The sequence below is a fragment of the Theropithecus gelada genome, chromosome 7a (genome assembly GCF_003255815.1).
Source record: "Theropithecus gelada isolate Dixy chromosome 7a, Tgel_1.0, whole genome shotgun sequence".
NCBI lineage: Eukaryota > Metazoa > Chordata > Mammalia > Primates > Cercopithecidae > Theropithecus > Theropithecus gelada.
The window spans coordinates 18,812,632-18,838,144 of record NC_037674.1 but is presented as its reverse complement, the minus strand read 5'-3'; the positions used below and the strand labels follow the sequence as shown (position 1 = coordinate 18,838,144).

The window sequence follows — 25,513 nt, the reverse complement described above, 5'->3', positions numbered from 1 at the left end:
AGATTTGTTATTTTTAGGCTAGGAGAGGCCTGAGCAGGTTTATAGATTTTAACCCACTTATGCCTAATGTTCCACTATTGGAACGTTAAGCTTGTGGGAGTTATTTATATCTTACTGCTCAATGTCATCACCAAAGTCTGATTTTTCACCAAAAAAAATTTGCAACCTCCAGCATAAATGGGTTGAGGAAGGACCCAAAAAAGGGAGGCATAGATTAAAGATGAGGGAATTGGGAGAAACAGTTGATTAATTAAGGCCCTGAAGAAGTTGGGAAGGGAGGCTATTGAAGACTACACAGAATAGGTTGGATAAGCAGGACTTCTCCTTCCCTGAGACCAGAGAAAGGTAATTTTAGCTAATACATTTTTAGCTCTTACTGTATGCCAGGCACTTCATATGTATAGCTCATTAAATCTTATAACAAGCCTATGAACTAGATCCTATTATTATCCTCCTTTTACAGATGAGGAAACTGAGGCACAGGACAGTTGAGCACCTTCGCTAGACATAGCTAGTAGATGGAGTATCCTGGACACAAATCCAGGAAGTCTGATTCCAAATCTTAAATGTTGTGGTACTTACTGATTTGAATCTTAGCAACTCAGTAGACTGAGTTAAAGTATTACATGGTTCCATTCTTACTATCATCATCTCTGGAATAAATAAGAGCTTGTTGCCAGGCATGGTGGTTGGTGCGCTCCTATAATCCCAGCAATGCCAGAGGCTGAGGTGGGAGGTGTGCTTAAACCCAGAAGTACAAGACCAGCCTGGGCAACATAGTGAGATCTCATCTCAAAAAAATAAAAATTTTTAAAAGGGTTTGTCAAGAGAGAGTATTGATAGCCTTAAATCTTACTTTACCTTTGGATCTGAAATTATAACTAGCTAAGTGTTAAGGATGATTATTATCAGTAAATTTTACTACCTTTCCTAAGACCAGGAGCATAGTATCAAGGACTATATTCAGTGTTACTTACATCATTTCATCCTCACAACAAACTTTTGAGATTTGTTGTGTTTTTGTCTTATAGAGGAGGAAACTGAGACTGAAAATGACAAAGTAGTTTACTCCTAGGTTGGACTATTAAGTGCAGTAGCCTGGGTGTGAGCCAGATTTCTGTTTTAGAGCTAGGGCTCTAACTGAACTTCAGCTGCCTCCCCGATGACTGTTTAGATTATGTTGGGTCATGAATATTTTGTAAATATGTTAAAAACATTTAAGGGTTGTTTTCTCTAAGGCTGGTATAAATTTTAAATGAACATATTTTAATCCCTTGAAATTAGTGACATTGTTGTAAGAATATGGGATTCTTTTCAGTATAACCTTTAATTTGTTGCTATATATTCTTGAAAATGTCCTTTTTGTTTCTTTTTTTTTTTTTTTTTTTTTCTGAGACAGGGCTTCTCTTTGTCACTCAGGCTGGAGTGCAGTGGGGTGACCTCGGCTCACTGCAACCTCCATCTCCCAGGCTCAAGCGACCCTCCCACCTTAGCCCCCTGAGTAGCTGGGACTACAAGCACGCCACCACCCATGTCTGGTTAATTTTTGTGTTTATTATAGAGGTGGAATTTTGCCATGTGAGCCAGCCTGGTGTTGAACTCCTGGGCTCAAGCAATCCTTCTGCCTTGGCCTCTCAAAGTATTGGGATTACATGCATGAGCCACGGTGCCTGGCCACCCTTTATTTTTCAAGTTTCTGTCCTAAAGCACTTTGGGAAGAACTTGGGTACCTTCTATTTGTGGGTGCTCTAAAAACGATTTAAAATTAGTTCATCAACCTAAAATGTTTTCTACATAGTTTATTAAGTTCTTTCATTTTTAATTTGTTTTTAATATATAAATTAAAAAAGATTTTTTTGGTTTTTAATTTTATATTATTACATAATTTTTTAACTTCTTATATGGGCAGAGATGAATTGGGATTCAGAAGTTTAATTTTCATTTAAGAATGTTACTGCTGGCCAGGCGCGGTGGCTCATGCCTGTAATCCCAGCACTTTGGGAGGCCAAGGCAGGTGGATCACATGAGGTCAGGAGTTTGAGACCAGCCTGGTCAAGATGGTGAAACCCCATCTCTACTAAAAATATAAAAATTAGCCGGGCATGGTGGTGGGCACCTGTAATCAATCCCAGCTACTTGGGAGGCTAAGGCAGCAGAATCTCTTGAACCTGAGAGGCGGAGGTTGCAGTGAGCCAAGATCATGCCACTGCACTCTAGCCTGAGAGACAGAGTGAGACTGTGTCTCAAAAAAAAAAAAAAAAAAAAAAAAAAAGAATGTTACTGCTAAGGGCTGGGTGTGGTAGCTCATATGTGTAATCCCAGCACTTTGGGAACCTGAGGCAGGTGGATCACCTGAGGTTGGAAGTTTGAGACCAGCCTGGTCAACATGGTGAAACCCTATCTCTACTAAAAATACAAAAATTAACTGGGTATGGTGGTGCATGCCTGTGATCCCAGTTACTCGGGAGGGTGAGGCACGAGAATCGCTTGAACCCAGGAGACACAGGTTGCAGCAAGTCAAGATTATACCACTGCACTCTAGCTTGGGCAACAGAGTGAGACCCTGTCTCCAAAAAAAAAAAAAGAAAGAAAGAAAAAAAAAAGTTATTTATTATATTGTATTTCTTGCCAAACTTATTACTCTTTTATAGGAAGTTTGAAAGAAAAGTGATTGGTGGAAGTGAGAAAAACTTATACCATTAAATTACAAGAAATCTGGCCTGCACTGCAGCCTGGGTGACAGAGTGACACTCCGTCTTAAAACAAGCAAAAAACAAGGAATCTGGCAGATCACTTGATTTCAGGAGTTCGAGACCAGCCTGGGAAACATGGCAAAACTCTGTCTTTGCTAAAAAATACAAAAAATTAGCTGGACATGGTGACACATGCCTGTAGTCCCAGCTACTCGGGAGGCTGAGGCACGAGAACTGCTTGAACCTGGGAGGCGGAGGTTGCAGTGAACTGAGATCATGCCACTGCACTCCAGCTTGGGCGATAGAGCGAGACTGTCTCAAAAAAATAAATAAACAACATTACAAGAAATGTTTGTTTGTTTACACTTACTAGTTTTACTTATTTTTATTTTTGTTATTTGTTGCAAATACTAGTAGAGCAGAGTGAAGGTTTTAGGTGTGATACTAACTAAATTCTGTTTCTCTTTCCTTTCTCTCCTTGGTTTTTTTTTTTTATTCAGAGCCTGCAACTGGTGAAAGAAAAAATGGATCTACTGCTGTTGCTGAGTCTGTTGCCAGGTAACCAAAGCTGGATGCTATTTAGAGTTTAATACGCAGCTACTGGTAATGAGGGTAGATGGTTTATCAACAAAGGGAAAAAGTTAAAATAAGAAAGTTAAAATGAGCCTCTTCCATAAAGGATTTAGCAGTGTTTTGAAGGGATCATAGACTTTTTAATTAATACTTTTTTAAGTACAGTGAAGCTTTTTTCTACACCTAGAACTAAGATAATTGAAATGTCTTTTCTTTTGTTGATGTGAGAGTTCCTCTCCCCACTTTTTTCTGTTGCTGAGACAATAGTCTCCACAATCTCAGGATTGTTGTTCCAATTGATGAGAAAAAGAAGGATTAACGAGATAGCTACAGATCTTGTTCCTTCTGTAATCGCATACTCAGCTGCAGCCTCAGGTCATTTTCTCTTCTGCCTGCCAAATTAACTACTATGTTGAGCGGTTATTTTTGCTTTGTCATGAATGTTGTAATGCTTTGAGGACGAGTATGACCCCATACTGAGGTTTTGGTTGGTAAGCTTTGCCATCTGGTGGCTGTGAGGGTACAATTGTTTCATTTGTGTCTGGCATGTCATCAAGCATGAAAACACTAACAGCAGTTGGTGAAATATAGGCAAGAATTCTTTTTTTATTTTCTTTTTTGAGACAGAATCTTGCTGTGTTGCCAAGGCTAGAGGACAGTGGTGTGGTCATGGCTCACTGCGACCTCAACATCCTGAGCTCCAGCGATCCTCCTGCCTCAGCCACCTGAGTAGCTGGGGCTACAGGCATGTACCACCTCATCTGGCTAATTTTTGTATTTTTTGTAGAGATGGGAATTTCACTATGTTGCCCAGGCTGGTGTTGAACTCCTGGGCTCAAGTGATCTGCCTGCCTTGACTTCCCAAAGTGCTAGGATTACAGATGTGAGCCACCATGCCCCACCAAGAATTCTTCAATTAGAGGCTAGGCGGGTACTGTAAATGACTAAAGTGGCTAGGTACAAGACAGAGTGTTGAGGACGATGGCAAACTGAATGTATGGTCCATGTGAAAGGGTGTGCCCCACTGAACTCCAGCCAGTAGTTGTCATGAGAGACTGCAAACTTATTGTTGCCACATCTTTGTTTTTAAAAAGAAATCTGGATTTTTAAAAAATAAAATATCAAATAAAAGAGGCCTGTGGACTAAATGTGACTCCTCACTTGTGAGTTTCTGACCTTTTTCAAAGTCTTTTGATCTGTTCTTAGCTATGTCTTAGGGAGATTAGTTCCTCTCTAGGCTATTGTATATTTAATCTGAAAGATAAGTATCTTAGAGTCCTTTTTCATTTGAAAATCCTTTAATGATATGCAGTCTTAGAAGCTGAAGAAAGTGGAGTGTGTATCTGGTCCATTTGGCTTTAACAGAATTTTTGGCCAGGAATAAGTTGTTATTAGTCTGTACATATGCATATTCAGAGGGAACAGAGTATGTTGCTAAAGCTTCTAGAACCCTCAGGGTAGAAAGTAGAGAAGAGAAAATAAGGAAAAACTTTGAGCAGAGGGTTGGAATGGTGGATCTTAGAATGAGATGAATTTTTTGATATTGTTGTGAAGAAAATTTTCTAGGTAAGAATCTGAATTTAAAAAGATTTTGACTTGTTTGCCATTGGGTTCACTCTAACAGATAATCTAAAGTAAGCTCTGTCACAATATTGGAAGTGGTCCTTGGTTCATCTGCATTTAGGTGGAGCTTTTTTGTTTGTTTGTTTGAGACAGGGTCTCACTTTGTCAACCAGGCTGCAGTGCAGTGGTGCGATCACAGTTCACTGCAGCGTTGACCCCCCAGGCTCGAGCAGTCTCCTGCCTCAACCCCATAAGGAGCTGGGACTACAGGCATCTGCCACCAAGCCTGGCTAATTTTTGTATTTTTAATAGAGATGGGGTTTCGTCATGTTGCCCAGGCTAGTCTCTAACTCCTGAAGCTCAAGTGATCCGCCTGGCTCAGCCTCCCCAAGTGGTAGGATTACAGGTATAAGCCCCCGTGCCCAGCCTACGTGAAGCTTTTAAGTGTTGTTAGTAACTGTACTCTGTTCAGATTACTTGCTGTCACCTTATTTCTCATTTTATTTCTTTTTCTCTATTTTACTATAGAAGGTTTCAAGCATATATGAAAGTAGAGAGAGTAGTATAATGGACTGCTGTGTATATTCATCATCCAGTTGCAAAAATTTCTTATGGCCAGTCTTGATTCATTTATATTTCCAGCACCCCCCTCCCTACTGAATTATTTTGAAGATAATTTCAGCATTATATAATTTTATCTGAAATACTTCAGTGCTGTCTCCAAAAGATAAGGATTCTTATTTTAAACTTAACCGTATTACTATTATCATACTTTAAAAAATTGACAGTGGTTCCTTAATATAATAAAATATTCAATGTTCAGATTTCTCTGATTGTCTCATAAATGGTGTTTTACAGTTTGACTCAAGATCTGAATAAGGTCCACATATTGCATTTGATTGTGTCTCTTTAAGTCTTTTAAAATATAGAGTACCCCTCCAGTCTTTTTTTTTTTTTGCCTCTTGCTTGCAAATTATTTGTTGAAGGTACAGATTGTTGTATAGTTTTCTACATTCTGGATTTTGCTGATTGCATCTTTATGGTATTTAATACAGTTCTCCGCCTTATTTCCAGTAAATCTTCCTTGAGAATTTTAAATTATGCTAATTCAAAACAAATATGGAGAATTTGCATTTTGGTGTAAGGTGATTTGGAGTTTGATATGCAGAGAAAGCATTTTATTTCCTCTGTGCATAAAAGGATACTCTCCAAAAGTACTTTTCTTTTCAAAACTAACAATATATTGCTTTAATATATTGTCTTAGTCCCCAGAAGACCATGTCTGTGTTTAGCTGTATCTGTGAAGTCAGGCAAGAGAATGAGGCTGGAAGTGAGGATCCCCCCACTGCACCCATCAGGTAAGCATTATTTTTATAGAATCTTTTGGGCTCCGTTGGTTCACAAAATGGTTGGTGCCCAAATCCTAATATGTACTGTGCTATGGTTTGAATGTGGCATGTGTTGGAAGCTTAACCCCCAGTGCAACAGTGTTGAGAGGTAATTAGTGGTATAAAGCTACAGAAGTTGACCACACGCACACTAAAAAGAGGTTAGGCCATGGGGGCACTGCCCATATGAATGCATCAAGGCTGTTACGGTGAGCATGGGTTAATTATAAAAGACTGAAGGGTCTGTTTGGCCCTCTTTCCACCTTGCATGCACCCTTACCATGTGATGCCTTCCATCGTAGTATGATGCAGCTAGAAGGCCCTCACCAGCTGGCCATCTAGATGCTGGTGCCATGTCCTTGGACTTTTCAGCATTCAGAACCATGAGCCAAATCCTGTAAATCTCTTTTCTTTATAAATTTCCCAGTCTAGTGGGAATTCTGTTATAGCAGCAGAAAACAGACTAAGATGTACTGCTACTATTTTGTGAGCTTAGCTTACCTTTTTTTTAAATACCTTGTGGGACTATGATGTATTCTGGATGGATTCATGAGCTATCATGAGAAATTTTGTTAAATATTTTATAGATACACATTTTTGTCTTTATCTGCCAGTTGTATCAATTTGAAATTACTGTCTTCATAAATGTATTTATTTATTTTGAGATAGGGTCTCATTCTGTCACCAGGCTGGAGTGAAGTGGCGTGAACATGGCTCACTGAAGCCTTTACCTCCTGGGCTTCAGCCTCCCAACTAGCTAGGACCACAAGCATATGCCACCATACAGGCTAATTTTTCTATTCTTTGTAGAGATGGCTTCTCACTATGTTGTCCAGTCTGGTTTCAAACTCCTGGGATCAAGCAGTCCTCCCACCTTGGCATCCAAAAGTGTTAGGAATACAAGTGTAAGCCACCGTGCCCTACCTATGAAAATAATTTATGTAATTCTGCATTTCTTAGATTAGTTTTTCTTATTTTGGAAATCATGTTTACTTTTAACAGACTTTTTATTTCTCCTTAGTTTCCCACAGAGCAAAATATGAGATGTTTAACATCCCAAATTTAAAGTTTTTCAGACTTGATGGAATTAATTTTTCCGTAATTTTCTTTTTAGAGACAGGATCTCACTGTGTCACCCAGACTGAAGTGCAGTGGTGCAGTAGTAGCTCACAGCAGCCTCAAACTAATTTTTGTGCAAGCGATTTTGCTCAAGCAATCCTCCTGGCTCAACCCCCTGAGTAGCTAGGACTGCAGGCATGTGCTGCTGTGTCTGGCTAATTTTTTTTTTTTTTTAACTTTTTGTAGAGACAAGGTCTCAGTATGTTGCCCAGGCTGGTCTCAAACTCCTGGGCTCAAGTGATCCTCCTGCCTCGTCTTCCCAATGTGCTAGAATTACAGATACGAGCCACTGTGCTTAGCCCCAAAATTTATTTACTCCATAATCTCTTAGAACAGTTCTGAGGCAGGAAAAAAGTTTTGAGTTACAGGCCCTTTTTCTCTATATAAATAATTAAGGAGGCGGCCAGCCACGATGGCTCACCCCTGTAATCCCAGCACTTGGAGGTCAAAGCATGAGGATTACTTGAGGCCAGGAGTTCGAGATGAGCCTGGGTGACATAGTGAGACCCTGTTTGTACCAAGAAAAAAAAGAAAAAAAAAAGCTGGATGTGGTGGCATGCGCTTGTGGTCCCAGCTACTTGGAAGACTGAAGTGGGATGATCGGTTGAACCTGGGAGGTCAAGGCTGCAGTGAGCTGTGGTCTCACCACTGCACGTTAGCCTGGGGAACAGAGTGAGACCGTGTCTTTAAAAAAAAAAAAAAAAGAGTATCTTGTATGGAATATATGATTCTTATATTTAGTGTAGAGAAATAAGTAATGGCAATGGAAAAGAACCTGTATTTTCATTATGAAATGAGTATCTTTCACCTCTAAAATTCAGTGATTTTCTAATTAGACAATGTGATAATATTTTGTCAGTAGGTATATCACTAATAGTGATATAAGTAGCATGATTTAGCCAGGCACGGTGGCACTTTGATAGACCAAGATGGGTGGATGTCCTGAGCTCCGGAGTTGGAGACCAGCCTGGGCATCATGGTGAAACTTCGTCTCTACAAAAGTACAAAATTAGCCAGGTTTGGTGGTGCATCCCTGTAGTCCCAGCTACTTGGGATGCTGAGGTGGGAGGATGGCTTGAGCCTAGGAGGTTATAGTGAGCCAAGAGTGTGCTACTGCACTCCAGCCTGGGTGACAAAGCCAGACTCTGTCTTTAAAAAAAAAAAAAAAAAAGACTGGATGGGGTGGCTCACGCCTGTAATCCCAGCACTTTGGGAGGATGAGGAGGGGTGATCACTTGAGGCCAGGAGTTAGTGACCAGCCTGGCCAACATGGTAAAAACCCGTCTCTCCTGAAAATACAAAAATTAGCTAGGTGGGGTGGTCCATACTTGTAGTCCCAGCTACTCTGGAGGCTGAGGCATGAGAATCACTTGAACCCTGGAGGTGGGGGTTGCAGTGAGCCAAGATGGTGCCACTGCACTACAGCCTGGGTGACAGAGCAAGACTCTGTCTCAAAAAAAAAAAAAAAAAAGTAATAGGTAGCATAATTTCTAAATTTCTATGTTCATTATTGAAAGAAATATTTAAAATAAATATGTCAATGCTTTAAATGGGCATTCTGAATAAGTGTGAGCTTGTTGATATTCTTGGGAATCAGATGATCTGAAATCATGTGATTTTAAAAGTGGTGTAGTAATGACCCAGCTATTACTGAATTTATTGATGTCATTGAATTGCCTTGCTTTTTTATTAAGGCATTTTAAAATAGAGGTGCCAAGATGTTGGTGATACTGTTTAACCTTGGTGGAGCAGAGACCTGGGGATCTAGCTGTATTTGATTCCAGATGCCTCATAAACATAGCTACACTCAGAATAGAATAGTTAGACATTTGTTAAATATGGAGATGTATTCTTTCCTATTTCAATTTGGATTAATTTTTTTTTTTTTTTTTTTTTTTTGAGATGGAGTCTTGGTCTGTCATCCAGGCTGGAAGTGTAGTTGGGTGATCTTGGCTCACTGCGACCTCCACCTCCCAGGTTCAAGGGATTCCCCTGCCTCAGCCTCCCAAGTAGCTGGGACTACAGGTGTACGCCACCATGCCTGGCTAATTTTTTTGTATTTTTAGTAGAGATGGGGTTTTGCCATGTTGGCCAGGCAGGTCTCGAACTCCTCACCTCAGGTGATCCACCTGTCTTGGCTTCCCAAAGTGCTGGGATTACTAGCGTGAGCCACTGTGCCCAGCCTAAAATTTACTTTCTTAGCATCAGTTTCTAAGTCTGGTATATAGTGACCAGAGTAGAATTGCATAGCTGGAACTAATGGAGAGGGACAGAGGTATGGCACTTCTTATAATTTATTGAATTGCTGTAGAAGTAAAATTCCATTCAGATATTCTAACCTGAATAAATGGCTTCTGAGGTATCTTAGTCTCTTTGGGCTGCTACAACAAGCTGCCATAGGCTAGGTAGCTTATAAACAAAAGAATTTATTTCTCTCATTTCTGGAGGCTGAGAAGTTCTAGATCAAATCAGTGGCAGATTTGGTGTCTGGTGAGGGCCTGCTTCCTGGTTCATAGACAGCTGTTCTCACATGGCAGCTGGGGGCAAGAGAGCTCTCTGAGGTCTGTTTTATAAGGGCACTGACACTTCATGAGGGCTCTTCCTCTTAATACCATCACCTTGGGGGTTAGGATTTAATATATGAGTCTTGGGGTGAAGAGGACATAGACATTTAGTCTGTAGCATGAGATAAAATTTATAAGCTTGTTTAGGATAGGAAACAACAATAATTGAATTCCTAAAATCGAGTCCTGGCTCTTCTGGCTTTTGAATCCTTTCCTCCTTGCTCAGCCATTGGTATGTTAGATGTCTTAAAGATTTAAATATGAATATTTAGTTGATACTGAAGGTGAACTAAGTCTCTTTAATTGCATTGTCTTAAACATCTAATATTGATTATCTGCTGTGCTCAATATCTTACATATATGAACATTTATAAACCTCATAAAAGGTAAGTGCTACTCATGGTAGGTGTCTCCTGGTGGTCATGTTTTCAGTTGAGGTTCCTGAGGGATAGGACACAAACTGTAACGACCAAATGTATACATACTAAGCTCTTCTTGGCTAGAACTCTATTCCAAATCCCTCTTTGAGCTCCTGTTCTGGTAGGCTGAGATAAACAGTATAGAAACCTCAGAAACTTTTTTCCTTTTCCTTCAATATCTAGAGCAGAGCAATCCCTGAAGAGCACTTCCTGCTTCCTTTACTGTATCTACCTAGGAAAGCTGAGATCCTAAGGATAAGAGCTTCTGTCAAATAGGAGACAGCCCCAACTCTTTTTCTGGCCACATACTTAAATCAACATATGACATGGTTTCTAGGCCCCTTATCATCCTTCGTGTTACCTTCTGGGTTTATCTACAGTTTATGCTTTGTAAACTGTCATGCCCAGAACCGAAACAGATATTCCAGATGTGGTCTTAGCTTGGTCAGTTCAGAATGGATTCCTTTTATCTTTATTCTGGCTGTTGTACATGTAATGGAGCCTAAAACTGCGTTATGTTGATTTAATCTGAGTAGATTTTACAATTAATTGATTCAGAGAACATTCAGTCTTCTGTTCAAAGTACATGTATTAAGCATCTATTTTACGTTAAGCTGTGAGTTAGGTGTTTTAAATATAAAAATGGATAAGACATGAACGTCAAATTTCTGTTGACTTGGAGTTAGCCTGGATGTTTTTGTTCTGGAGAATTGTTAGGGATTTTTTTTTTTTTTTGAGACGGAGTCTCGCTCTGTCGCTCAGACTGGAGTGCAGTGGCGCGATCTCGGCTCACTGCAAGCTCCGCCTCGCGGGTTCACGCCATTCTTCTGCCTCAGCCTCCCGAGTAGCTGGGACTACAGGCGCCCACCACCACGCCCGGCTAATTTTTTGTATTTTCGGTAGAGACTTGGTTTCACTGTGTTAGCCAGGATGATCTTGATCTCCTGACCTCATGATCCACCCACCTTGGCCTCCCAAAGTGCTGGGATTACAGGTGTAAGCCACCACACCTGGCCTGTTAGGGATATTTAAGAAAGCTCCTAGTCACTTCAGAAATCATGGTATGTGGTTTGTAGGACACATTCAGCAAATGCTTGTGGAATAAAGGAACAAATCACTGATACCCAAATGGGATGACTTATGAAAAGTAATTGGCTATATCTTGAGAACTGTCTTTGAGAAACAATTCATTCTGAAATGTTTAGTTGTAGATATATCAGTATAGCTGACAAAACTAGAATCTACCTACAGCTTTATCCTTTATAAATCAGATTTTCTGTCCTAAAAATATTGGTCGGGGGGATAAACAGTATCTAGAATGTTAGGAGTCAGTTAAGGAATGTTAGAACCATTCATAAGGCCAGATAAGACATCTTGACCTAATTGATCTTTTTTCAAAATAGATCTCTAAGTTGCCCTTCATTGTCTATGACTTCAGTAATGGGTTTACATCTTTTTGTTTACTTCATTTTCCTGCATCAAGTTTCAGAGTTCATAGCTAGTGATGGGAAGAAATTTTATGACTCTTTTATCATCATGGTGGAATTATTCCAATCTACCGTTATTTTTTTTACAGGAGTGAAATTATAATGAGAGGCCTCCAAAGGTGATAATGCTTGACTACCTGAATTTCTCCCTTCCTTATATTTCTCAAATTGTCAAAATATGGCTCCCCCCTTGCCACTACACACACACGCGCACACACACACACATTCACACATACACTTGCTTAATTGACATGGCTTCTTTATATGTTGCATTTTCAGGGGGAACTTGCTCCACTTTCCAAGTTCTCAAGGAGAAGAGGAGAAAGAAAAATTGGAGGGTGACCATACAATCAGGCAGAGTCAACAGCCTATGAAGCCCATTAGTCCTGTCAAGGACCCTGTTTCTCCTGCTTCCCAGAAGATGGTCATACAAGGGCCATCCAGTCCTCAAGGAGAGGCAATGGTGACAGATGTGCTAGAAGACCAGAAAGAAGGACGGAATACTAATCAGGAAAATCCTAGTAAGGCCTTGATTGAAAGGCCCAGCCAAAATAACATAGGAATCCAAACCATGGAGTGTTCCCTGAGGGTCCCAGAGACTGTTTCAGCAGCAACCCAGACTATAAAGCATGTGTGTGAGCAGGGGACCAGTACAGTGGACCAGAATTGTGGAAAGCAAGATGCCACAGTTCAGACTGAGAGGGGGAGTGGTGAGAAACCAGTCAGTGCTTCTGGGGATGATACAGAGTCGCTCCATAGCCAGGTGAGAGAACATACTAGGGTACATCAGAGGCCCTGTTTTTGACTTTCAGGATTCTCAGAGAATTTAAGTTGTGGCATGTCTACTTAATGACAATTCTTGAACGTTTTGGACAGAACAGTGATTAAAAGACAAAAACAACTTTTCCAAGATATAGATATGGTAGTGAAATTGTGGGTAGCTATAGTCATTAGATAGTCTTTTAGGGAAAATGTAGTATTGCTACAGTTTTTTAGGTAGGTCTTTACTGGAGGAGAAAGCCAGAGATTCAGCCTGGGTTTATTCCTGTAATACTCTTCTACATTCACTCATTTCCTTCTCCATAATTTTTTATCTTCCCTTCTAACCATCAGATCTAATTTTTTCTCCCTTAAGTCTATTTCATCATGGTTCTCAGTAATTCAGAGAGTAGAAGGTAAAGGGGAAAGAAGCAGCATGAAGAATAGTGTATTTTAGTATATGAAACAGAAAGAATGGTAACAGGAATAGAGAGAGATGGGGAAAAGTCCCCAGGTGACTGGGAACTGCAGAAGAGAAGCTAAACTAGAAGCTAATGTGAGGAAAAGGATTGGGGCTGATGAAAGTGAGGCTGGAGGAATACCAAGTTCCAGGGAATAGAGTGGGGAAGTATTGGTACTAGTAAAAATTAAGTAGGTGGCTGTGCATGGTGGCACATGCCTGAAATCCCAGCACTTTTGGAGGCCCAGGTGGGATGATTACTTGAGCCCAGGAGTTTGAGACTAGACTGGGCAACATAGTGAGACCTTGTCTCTTAAAAAAAAAAATTGAGTAGATAAAAAGAAGTTGTAGAAATGTATGTGTTAACAAATACATAGAAGTTCACAACATTTCATTGAGTGGCAGAGTGGGATCCATGGCAGAGAAAGTTCGGAAGTTACTAGTAAACAGTAGTCTCCGCTTATCAGTGGTTTCTTTTTCTTGGTGGTTTTAGTTGTCCATGGTCAGCTGCACTCCAAAAATATTAAATGGAAAATTCTAGAAATAATAAGGTTCAAATTGTGTGCTGTTCTGAGTAACGTGATAAAGTCAAGTGCTGCCCCTCTTAGTCCTGGCTAGGATATGAATCCTCCCTTTTTCTAGCGTATCCATGTGCTATATATGCTCCCTGCCTGTTAATGACTTAGTAGCTGTCGTGGTTATCAGATCAGCTGTCATGGTATTGCATTGCTTGTGCTCAAGTAACCCTTGTTTTACTCTCACCCCAAAGTTTGAGAGTAGTGATGCCGACAATCTGAATATGCCAGAGAAGTCATAAAGTGCTTCCTCTAAGTGAAAAGGTAAAAGGTCTTAATAAGGAAAGAAAAAAAAAATCATATGCTGAAGTTACTAAAATCTATGGTAAGAACAAATCTGTCCATGAAATTGTGAACAGTATATTGTTATGGTTTATCTTATTATTAGTTATTAATCTCTTTCTGTGCCTGTTTTATAAATATTATGGGTCTGTATGTATAGGAAGAAACGTAGTGTATAGGGTTTGATATTATCTGCAGTTTCAGGCATCCACTGGGGGTCTTGGCACATATCTCCCTCAGATAATCAGAGATATTGTAGTGGTCAAACTGTCTTTTCAGTTGCTGTGGTAGATTATCTTCATTTGGGATCTACTTAGGAAATCTTCGTTATTGATGTGCCTCTCATTCCAATTGTCCAAGTTGTTTGTTTTGTGAACATAATATACAGTTCTTATTTATTGAACACCTATGGTACATATGGCATATGAGCATTGTGTTCAAGACAGTGCTAAATTTTATGTTATGCAGATTTTACCATACTAAAAATATATAGATGGTGTATAGAATAACAGAAATTGAAATTGGTGTGCCATCTTTTGAAGAGAGGTTAGCAAATGAGAAAGGCGATATGCAAGTTTTCCAAGTGTCAGTGCTTTTTAAAAATCCCCTTCATTGTAGATAGGACATAGGCTAGTGCTAGTGGAAAAGCATAGGCAGCCTACTTTGACACTCCTGAAATTTTCATTTATATGTCAAAAAGGACATGGAACCAGGTGGAAGGGAAAGTGTGGTTTTATTTTCATTTTGTTTCCTTCCCTTAATGGTGGTAAGATCATCAATTTTTTTTTATTTTACAGACACCTCTTTTCAGAAAAGTATTTGAAGAGAATAAGCATAGCTTTCTTTTTACATGCCCCCTTTACCTTTTCTCCTTATTCTTTCAGACACACTTAAATGTCTGTCTTGCAGTGATCATTCATATGGCTGTTGTAATTGGAAGAATACAGGGAAGCATCTTGGCTGCGTTTCAGGAATATGTAAAGCCCTAAAACCTTTTAGACTTTCTCTGTAGTGGGGAATAGTCTGATTGTGTGTGCAGGCAGGAAGTTCAGGCTGTCACAGTTCCCATGCGTGGGTACCCTGATGATTGAGGTGGGACTGACCTGTGCTGTAACCATTCATTAGACAGAGTTGTGTATGTAGAACTATTTTGAATAATTTGATGAGTAGCATTCCATGCCTTTGATATTACTTATAACTATTCACATAATTTACATATTTCCATTTTAGCAAATATTTCACCTCTGCCAGTTTCCAGGTTGAAACTGGAGTGGGGATTATTCCGATAAATTACTGAAAGCTTTTGGTAAATTACTACCACATGTCAGGAAAAAAATGCAGAATTACCATTATTGCATTTGTATGTATAATTCTTTTTAAAGACTTGGCTACTTTGATACTGAATGCTGAAAGTAAAATCAGCCTACCTGAGGGGAGATAAGGTGAGAGGCAAAAGTGTGCAATTTCTCTTCAGAATTACAGAGCCAGTGGGGTGTAGGAGGGAGGATAAAGATGTGAAAAAATGTGATACAGTTGTTATTAGAAAACATGTATTTTTTCAGAAATACAGGACTGAAATTCTAGCACTTTTTCTTAGCCACAGGCAGGTCCCAGATAATAAAGGCCGAAAGTCTCAAACTAACTAATGATTAGAGGTGGTAAATAGGGCTTTAAGATCTAATTTGCTAAGAAGTTATCCTCTAAAAATTATCCAGATCTGAGTAAAGTATGAACTCGGGCTGTCTGTAAATAGAAAATTATGAACAAGAAATAATGAAGCTGGATACTATATAAGTTAACTCAGTTATTCTCTTGAATAGCAGTAGTTATTAGTTTTTTGTTTTTGTAAATAAGAAATAATGCCTTTGAATTTTTTCAGAAGTGTTGAATGAATTTTACCTGTCCTGAATTTTCCAGCAGTTATTTGTCTAGTATAGTACCTGGCACCCTTAAGTTGTTTGATAAATATTTGCCTAATGTTTTTTGAATGAAAAGCTCAGTCCGCCTAAGTATTACTATTTAATATAGTTATCATAAAAATGTAGGGTCTTATTTAGCCCTACATTATTCTTGTAGTAGAACTAGATATAAAATCTTAATTTGCTAATTTTTCCATTTCTGGACACTAGCTCAACTCTTTAGTCATAATCTGTTCTTTGGAATAGATGAAATATTTTATATTTAATTCTAGGAGAGATCAGTGTACATTGTTTTAGGTAATGAACTGTGGTTTTCACTTTAACACAGGGAAAACACATAAACTGAGATTAACAGATACATCATTCTGGTTTTATGTAAAAGATTAAAGAGTGCATTCCTTTTATCTAAAGAGCTGTTGATTTAAATGTTAGCTTGTTTACTGATTTGCAAGGTAGCATCAGAATTAGAAGAAATATGGTTTAAAAATAATGAACTTTTAGGTGTCAAAGGTTCACCTGAATGTCCATAGATATAAGTACTAGGTGTAATGATTTTGATTTCGACAAAAAGAGGTCATTTTAGGTCATGCTCATACAAACTTCTCTTAGCCTCTGGCTATACAACTGATCCATCCCTGGTCTTATCTATAGGTGGATAAAACAAAACAGTTGGAAGATTCTGTCACACTAGATTCATGGAACCTCTAAACAGTTCTCATCATGAAGCATAAGATTTGTGATTTTGACAGCTTGCAGTGAGACCTGTGCTCATGTTCTGTATCTTCTGTCACAGGGAGAAGAAGAGTTTGATATGCCTCAGCCTCCACATGGCCATGTCTTACATCGTCACATGAGAACAATCCGGGAAGTACGCACACTTGTCACTCGTGTCATTACAGATGTGTATTATGTGGATGGAACAGAAGTAGAAAGAAAAGTAACTGAGGTAATATATACTCGAGTCTGTGTGGCAAATTTCTTTTTTTTTTTTTTTTTTTGAGACAGGGTCTCACTTTGTCACCTATGCTGGAATGCAGTGGCATGATTTTGTTTCACTGCAGCGGCATGATTTTGTTTCACTGCAGCCTCTGCCTCCCAGGCTCAAGTGATCCTCCTGCCTCAGCCTCCTGTGTAGTTGGTTCTACAGGCATGAACCACCAAGCCTGGCTAATTTTGTTTATTTTTTGGAGGGACGAGGTCCCACTGTGTTTCCCAGACTCTTCTTGAGCTCCTAGGCTTAAGTGATCCTCCTTCTTTGGCCTCCCAAAGTGCTGGGATTAGAGGTATGAGCCATTGTCCCCGACCCCACATTTCTTTTTTTTTTTTTTTTGCGACAGAGTCTCGCTCTGTCCCCCTGGCTGGAGTGCAGTGGCGCGATCTCTGCTCACTGCAAGCTCCGCCTCCCGGGTTCCTGCCATTCTCCTGCCTCAGCCTCCCAAGTAGCTGGGACTACAGGTGCCCGCCACCGCGCCCGGCTAATTTTTTGTATTTTTAGTAGAGACGGGGTTTCACTGTGGTCTCGATCTCCTGACCTTGTGATCCGCCCGCCTCTTGACTCTCTACCCCCTCCCCCTTTCCTGTGCAACACTTTGTTTTTCTTCATCTTTTTATTACCAGAGATAGAAGAACAGGGTTAGAAATTAGACTTCCTGCTTTCTAAAGCTTTCCCCAACCGTAGGTTTGCTGTTTGACCATTGGTTAGTTAATGAGTCCCATCATGCTTTCCTTTTCTGTAAAGAAGAGATTGATAAATCTCTCTCCTGTATAAAGATTGTATGTATTATTTTAAATCCTTAGAAACTCAAATGAAGTTTAGCACACTGTGTTTAACTACCTGTGTTTTCTCACATATTTTCATGTCTACTCATTCTGTTCTTTGTCACTATCTGTGTGTGGTCATAGACGTGTTGGTAAGAAATGCACCTTTGTTTTTTAGTGGGATTCATTATAGACTAGTTACAAATGTCAACTCAGTATTGGCATTTAGTGACTATTTGTTATATTGAATGGCAAAATATGCTGACTTTGTTTACATCTAATAATGAGAGAGGTTAGACAAATTTTCTAGAATTAAAGATCTGGGACCTTTGTTGGTATATGTTAAGATCTGGGAACCATTTTATTAGTTGGTAAGAGGCACAGCTATTTTCTTTTTTTCTTTTCTTTTCTTTTTTTTTTTTTTTTGAGACAGAGTCTTGCTCTGTCACCCAGGCTGGAATGCAGTGGTGCAATCTCAGCTCACTGCAACCTCTGCCTCCCGGGTTCAAGCGATTCTCCTGGCTCAGCCTTCCGATTCGCTGGGATGACAGGCACTCGCCACTGTGCCTGGCTAATTTTTGTATTTTTAGTAGAGACAGAGTTTCATCATCTTGGCCAGGCTGGTCTTGAACTCCTGACCTTGTGCTCTTATCCACCTCGGCCTCCCAAAGTGCTGGGATCACAGCGTGAGCCACCACGCCCAGCAAGGCACAACTGTTTTCTTCCTTTACCCAGATACTTTCTTTTAATTCTATCTGCTGGCCATGTAGGAGGTTGAACTCAGGGAGAGTTAAATTCTAGTATATAGTTTTATTAAATAGAATATATTATTGCTATTGTTCAGTGGGCTATTGTGGCCTTCATGTCGGATAACATTTGATGTTAGTTTGAGGAATTGTTTGTTTGTTTGTTTGTTTTACTATCCAGAGATTATTCAGATTTCATCGGTTTTACAGGCACTCATTGAGAAATTGTTTTTTATTCCCTTTTTTTTTTTGTCACAGAGTCTTACTCTGTTGCCCAGGTTGGAGTGCAGTGGCCCCATCTTAGCCTTCTGGAACCCCTGTCTCCTGGGTTCAAGCGATTCTCCTGCCTCAGCCTGCTGAGTAGCTAGGATTATAGGTGTTTGCCACCATGCACAGCTAATTTTTGTATTTGTAGTAGAGATGGGATTTCACCATGTTGGCCAGGCTGGTCTCAAACTCCTGATCTCAAGTGATCTGCCTTGGCCTCCCAAAGTGCTGGGATTATAGGCGTGAGCCACTGCGCCTGGCCTGTTTTTTATTCTTTGTGTATACCAAATCCCAGAAATAATTCTTTTAAAATACTGCTTTATCTCCATTTTAAAAATGTTTTAAAAAGATTTTTGTTCATGGAACTTTTTTCATGTTATTACTATTTTGGAGAAATTATGAAAAGCAGTTTGCCTTCGTGAAAATTTTTGTAACTGTTGTAGTCCATATTAAACTCTCTGCCTAGTACACTACATTAAGTGTTAAACACATTACTTCATTTCTTAAAATACATTTTTTATTTTTATGTTTGGATTGCCCAGGCTGGAGTGCAGTGGTGCAATCACGGCTTACTGCAGCCTTGACCTCCTGGCTCAAGGCAGCCTCCCCCTCGGCCTCCTGAGTAGCTGGGACCATAGGCACACACCACCACACCTGCTAATTTTTGTATCTTTTGTAGAGATGAGGTTTCACTGTGTTGCCCAGACTGGTCTTGAACACTGTTCTCAAGCAATCTTCCTGCCTTGGCCTCCCAAAGCGATGGGATTACAGGCATGAGCTATGGTGCTAGGCCCATTTAATATTTTATATGGTGCTTTCTAAAGTATATTTCTGGAAACAGCAGGCCTCTTAGACAGTTTGATGGAAGGAAAAGATTCCATGGTCATAAATAAGTTGGAGAAACACAGAACACTCTCTTAGTCTGTCTTCTGTTGCTATTAAACACCTGAGACTGGGTAATTGATAAATAAAAGAAATATATTTCTTATGGTCTAGGAGGCTGGGAAGTCCAAGGTCAAGGGGTTACATCTGGCGAGGGCCTTCTTGTTGGAGGGGACTCTGAAGAGTCCCGAGGCATCACAGGGTATCACATTGCCAGGGGCCTTACAAAAGAGAACCAAATTAGTTTTTGTAACAGACTCACTCTCGTGATAACTAATCCACTCCTGTGATAACTCATTAGTCCATTAGCTCATAATTCCGTTAATCCATGAATGGACTAATCCATTCATGAGGGCAGAGCCCTTATGACTCAATCATCTCTTAAAGTTCCTACTTCTTGATACTGTTACATTGGGTATTAAATTTCAGCATGTGTTTTGTAGGGGCAAACGTTCAAACCATAGCATGCCATTAATCCCTGTCCCCACTAACATGAAAAATCACGTATTACCATATTAAAAGTTCTAAGAAGTCCTCTAGTAAGGATACCTATTTTATTCTGTTTAACCCAGCACTTCCCAAACTTATTTTTTAAAGCAATACCTGTTTTTTCCCTATGGAAGATAGTTTGGGAAGCACTACCATACTTAAATAATGATAGTGACTAGCATTTATTGAGCACATACTATGTGCCAAGCATTATTCTAAGCACGTTAGTGAATTAACTTACTTAATCCTTAAACAACTATGCTATGATAGATCCAGTTATTATTCTCATTTTGCAGATGTGGAAACAGAAGTATATCAAATTAAAATAGGCCACTGAGAATGATGACAGAAGTAGAAATGGGGAAGATAGGCTATGAAGCTAAGGTCTTCATGCATGAGAGAGGGTGCTTTGGAGAATGTTAGTGGATAACAACTAGGGAGGGGGTGAAGATAGTTTTAAGAAAATGGCAAATAGTGGTTTTGAAGGAGAGGAGGTGGGGAAATAGAAATGGTCTATAAATGGCAATGGGGAGCAAGGAGGTATCTCATCTCAAAATTCTTGAATGGAGGTTTGCCTGAAAGAAACCAGCCTCTGCTAGAAAGAGCTGTAGGAGATGTGAGATGCACTGGGGATATCTAGGATTCATTCATTGAAGGCAGAGAAATGAAGGGAGGATCATAGATTGTTTTGTATCTGTTGAATTTCAGGTGTTTGTGGTAAATCCAAGGGGAAGCCTTTAGTAGAAATTTGTATAAGCTGAGTCATTGTATTCTTGGTAGATAAGGAAGGATGAGTGTGGTGAGACTGATGAGGGAAAGCATATGAGAGTGAGGAAAGGAATAAAAACAGAGTCCTGGGAAATACTGATTTTAAAGCAACACAGAGAAAGAGGAACCCGGAGAAGCATAAATAGAAGTAGCCAAAGAGGTAGACCAGAAGAAAGAGAAAAGTGCTTCTGTGGATTTTAGAGGAGGAGAGATTTCTAAGAAGGAGGGATCAGAGATAATTATTTAATCATTTTATAGTATTATGTAACTATATACGTATGTGTGTCATTATATACTGTCTCCCCATAGAGATTGTTTTTTTTCGAGGTGGAGTCTCACTCTGTTGTCCAGGCTGGAGTGCAGTGGCACAATCTCTGCTCACTGCAAGCTCTGCCTCCCAGGTTCACAAGTGATTCTCCTGCCTCAGCCTTTTGAGTACCTGGGGACTACAGGAGTGTACCAACATGCCCGGCTATTTTTTTTGTGTTGTTTTAGTAGAGATGGGGTTTCACCATGATGGCCAGACTGGTCTTGAACTCCTGACCTCAGGTGATCCACCTGCCTCTGCCTCCCAAAATGCCTGGATTACAGGCGTGAGCCACCGTGCCTGGCCTCCCAAAAGGAATTCTAAACTCTATGAGGGAAGGATCTATCTTATCCGTTTCCATATCCCCTCTGGCAATTAACATAATATTGCGTAAACACTCTAGACTAGGAAGGCAGATGTGTCATACTCATGCTATAATTTCTCTGTGCTGTGCCCATGGTGGACACTGGTGATTGGTCTTAGAATCTTTTCCCACTAAGTCTGGGATTTAGCCTCCAGAAGACTTCTTAAAACTGAGCACCAGGCAACTACTACCAATTCATCAAAGTAGGCATCTGAGATAAAGCCAGTTTGACCCTCTTGTAATCTGTAGATACTTACAACCTTTTTGTCCTTCATTTTTCCAAATGGTAATACTATTTTAGCCTTTTTTTTCTTTTTTTTTTTTTTTTTGAGACAGGGTCTCATGCTATCGCCTAGGCTGGAGTGCAGTGGCATGATCCCGGCTCACTGCAGCCTTGACTTCCAAGCTTAAACGATCCTCCCACCTCAGACTTCCGAGTAGCTGGGACTACAGGTGTGCACTCCCACACCTGGCTAATAGTTTTATTTTCATATGGAGACCGGTTGCCTAGGGTGGTCTCAAACACCTGGACTCAAGCAATCCTTCCGCCGTGGCCTCCCAAAGTGCTAGGATTACAGGTGTGAGCCACCACACCTGACCCCTTTTAGCCTATTTTTGCATATACTTTTCTATTGCCTTGATCAGTTATTGAAAGGTAATGGGAAATAACTAATGTCAAAACATGTAATGCTGTCCACTGTTAATGAAGTACCTAGAAGGGCTCCGGACCACTCGTGTTCTCTTCTCACCTGCCTATCTCCTTGCCTGTCTTCTCTAAGATAAGAATTTACCTCCGTCTTCTCGGTTAGAATGCTTGCTGGTAGCCAGAGGTTGTGAACTTATCCAATAAAAAGATAAACCCTTTCTTACCAACATAGTACCATCTTTATATTTTATTGAGATACAATATAGTTCCATTAGAATGAACAATTCTTCTCAGAATCACCTGGGGGAGAAAAAAAAAGAAAAAAAAAGAACAGATCCTAAACGTTCAGTGGCTTTTGAAAATTTTATGTAACCACTGCTCAAAACAGATACAGAACATTCCCATTATTCCAGAACGTCTCCTCCTGATTCTCACCTTTTTGAATTACTTTGTGCCATCTGTAGGATTTTCCAACCATCATATTAGCATTGTGTTATTATGGCATCTTTTATCTTCTGTATCTATTTTTTCCTTGCAGGAGACTGAAGAGCCAATTGTAGAGTGTCAGGAGTGTGAAACTGAAGTTTCCCCTTCACAGACTGGGGGCTCCTCAGGTGACCTGGGGGATATCAGCTCCTTCTCCTCCAAGGCATCCAGCTTACACCGCACATCAAGTGGGACAAGTCTCTCAGCTATGCACAGCAGTGGCAGCTCAGGGAAAGGAGCCGGACCACTCAAAGGGAAAACCAGCGGGACAGAACCCGCAGATTTTGCCTTACCCAGCTCCCGAGGAGGCCCAGGAAAACTGAGGTGCAGACAGGGTCTCCAGAGAGAGAGAACCACAGCAGGGGCAGGGTTGCTGACATTTTAATATCACAGGAAAAGGGGAGTAATGGGAAATCCCCCATCCTCCATTAAAGATAAATCAACTTCCCCTCCTCACTGTTGGCCCTCTTCCTGTTTTGGGTTTGCATGGGAAGTAGGGTGGAGCCTTGTGGCAGGTAGATTTCAGTGGCAAAGCAGCCCCTGAGAAAATGTAGGTAACAGGGGAGGGGACTTTCGGGAATTTATCATCTGGTGGGCACATGCTCCTACCACAGCCTTTTTGTGATTTAGCTGGGAGTACAGGAAGTTTGGGATAATAGCCCCAACTTAATATATCCCCTAGCTTTTTGTTATTCTTTGCAGGTGTCCAGAGCCTAAAGTAGAGGAGAAGGCATAGCAGAAATGGGGTGTGCTGTTTTTGCAGCAGCAGTAGGAAGCTTTGTCAGAGGGAATAGACTTACATGAAGGAGAATGTCCTTTACTTGTTATCCCACGCTCCCCACTCCCTGGATGAGATTTGGTGGTGGGTGTGTGAACCAGCTTCCTGCTGCCCCGAAGGCTCAGCACATGTAGGCCTGTCATGTAGTCTGAGGGCCACGGGGAGACTTTGTGAAGAAAAGATTCAGTAGCAGGTGCTATCAGACTAACTTGTCTTCATTCTCTAGTCCTAGAAAAGGGGTCAGTCAGACAGGGACGCCAGTGTGTGAGGAGGATGGTGATGCAGGCCTTGGCATCAGACAGGGAGGGAAGGCTCCAGTCACGCCTCGTGGGCGCGGGCGAAGGGGCCGCCCACCTTCTCGGACCACTGGAACCAGGTACCTGGGTAGTGTGAGATATACTTAGTCTATTACTTGTTCAGAAAAAAAGGGAATAGAGAGAAGAGAGGGGAGTAGAGAGTTTGTGGGGTATCAGGAGGGAGAAGAGGGGCCCATAGTGACTGGGGAGTGGGTAGGGATCAGAGCGAGGCCACAGAGAGACCAGGCTCGTGCCTGTGATGGGGTTTTCAAAGAATGGGCTGAGGAGACCCATGGACGAAGGAGTGGGAAAATTGGTAGATATGTACTTCTGTGTTCTTGTTCTCACTGGCTTCTCCTATCCCTTATCTCTCTTTAGAGAAACAGCTGTGCCTGGCCCCTTGGGCATAGAGGACATTTCACCTAACTTGTCACCAGATGATAAATCCTTCAGCCGTGTCGTGCCCCGAGTGCCAGACTCCACCAGACGAACAGATGTGGGTGCTGGTGCTTTGCGTCGTAGCGACTCTCCAGAAATTCCTTTCCAGGCTGCTGCTGGCCCTTCTGATGGCTTAGATGCCTCCTCTCCAGGGAACAGCTTTGTAGGGCTCCGTGTTGTAGCCAAGTGGTCATCCAATGGCTACTTTTACTCTGGGAAAATCACGCGAGATGTCGGAGCTGGGAAGTACAAATTGCTCTTTGATGATGGGTACGAATGTGATGTGTTGGGCAAAGACATTCTATTATGTGACCCCATTCCGCTGGACACTGAAGTGACGGCCCTCTCGGAGGATGAGTATTTCAGTGCAGGTAATGAAAGAAGCAGAGTTTGTAGAGATTTTTTTGTGCCTTGGGGCAATACTCTGTTATGTTAGTAATTACCAAGACATTACTTGGTTCTTTTCTGGGGTCTCTAAAGTCATAAATTTCATTCCTACAAAATTGGTTACTCTTGCCACTGACAGAAGTTTGTTCATTTGTTTTTGAATAAACTTATTTTGGAATATTTTAGATGATTTACAGAAAATTTGCGAAGTACAGAGTACTGCTAGTAGAGTTCCCGTATAACCCTCATCCAGCTTTCCCTATTGTTGACATCTGGTGTTAGCATGGGACATTTGTCAAAACTAAAAATCCAGCCTTGGTTTATTACTGTTAACAAAACTTTAGACTTTATTTGGATTTCACTAGCTTTTCCATAATGTTCTTTTTCTCTTCAGCATCCAACATTGCATTTAGTCATTATATATCCTTTGGTCTGCTCTGATTTGTGGCAATTTCTCAGTCTTTTGTTTTTCATGACCTTTTTGTTTTTCATGACAGTTTTGGGGAGTCCTGGTCAGGTATTTTGTAGAATGTCCCTCAATTTGGGTTTGTCTCATATTTTCTCATTAGACTGGAGTTATGGGATATTTTAAAAAGAATGCCACATAGATGGTTGGGTCTGGTAGCTCGTGCCTGTAATTCCAGCACTTTGGGAGGCCAAAGCAGGGGGATCACTTGAGGCCAGGAGTTTGAGACCAGCCTGAAACATAGTGAGACCCTGTCTCTAAAAAAAAAAAAAAAAAAAAAAAAAGGAACATAAATTAGCTGGGCATGGTGGCACATGCTTGTAGTCCTAGCTACTCAGTAGGATGAGGCAGGCGGATTGCTTAAGCTCAGGAGTTTGAGTCCACAGTGAGCTATGATCATGACACTGCACTCCAGCCTGGGAAACAGAGTGAGACCCTGTCTCTTAAAAAAAAAGATGCCATAGAGGTGAAATGCCCTTCTCATGTTATCAGGAACTGGGAAGGTTTGTGATAATGATGATGTATCCACATGACAGACATCACCGATGATGTTAATCTTCATCATTGGTTAAAGTTGTATTTGCCAGATTTCTCTACTTTTTTTGAGACAGTCTCACTCACTCTGTTGCCCAGG

General features: G+C 40.7%; 1 protein-coding gene across 4 annotated transcripts in view; it reads left to right on the top strand.

The window, feature by feature from the left end:
- The window catches only part of TP53BP1 (tumor protein p53 binding protein 1), a 117,920-nt gene that overhangs the window by 76,278 nt on the left and 16,129 nt on the right, over positions 1–25,513 (top strand). For all 4 annotated transcript variants that reach the window (XM_025390759.1, XM_025390758.1, XM_025390757.1 and 1 more), the window contains 7 exons: positions 3,194–3,251; positions 6,095–6,187; positions 12,086–12,569; positions 16,595–16,747; positions 22,567–22,838; positions 23,519–23,668; positions 23,967–24,397. In XM_025390759.1, the coding sequence (XP_025246544.1) occupies positions 3,194–3,251; positions 6,095–6,187; positions 12,086–12,569; positions 16,595–16,747; positions 22,567–22,838; positions 23,519–23,668; positions 23,967–24,397 (1,641 nt within the window). The remainder of the gene's footprint in view (positions 1–3,193; positions 3,252–6,094; positions 6,188–12,085; positions 12,570–16,594; positions 16,748–22,566; positions 22,839–23,518; positions 23,669–23,966; positions 24,398–25,513) is intronic.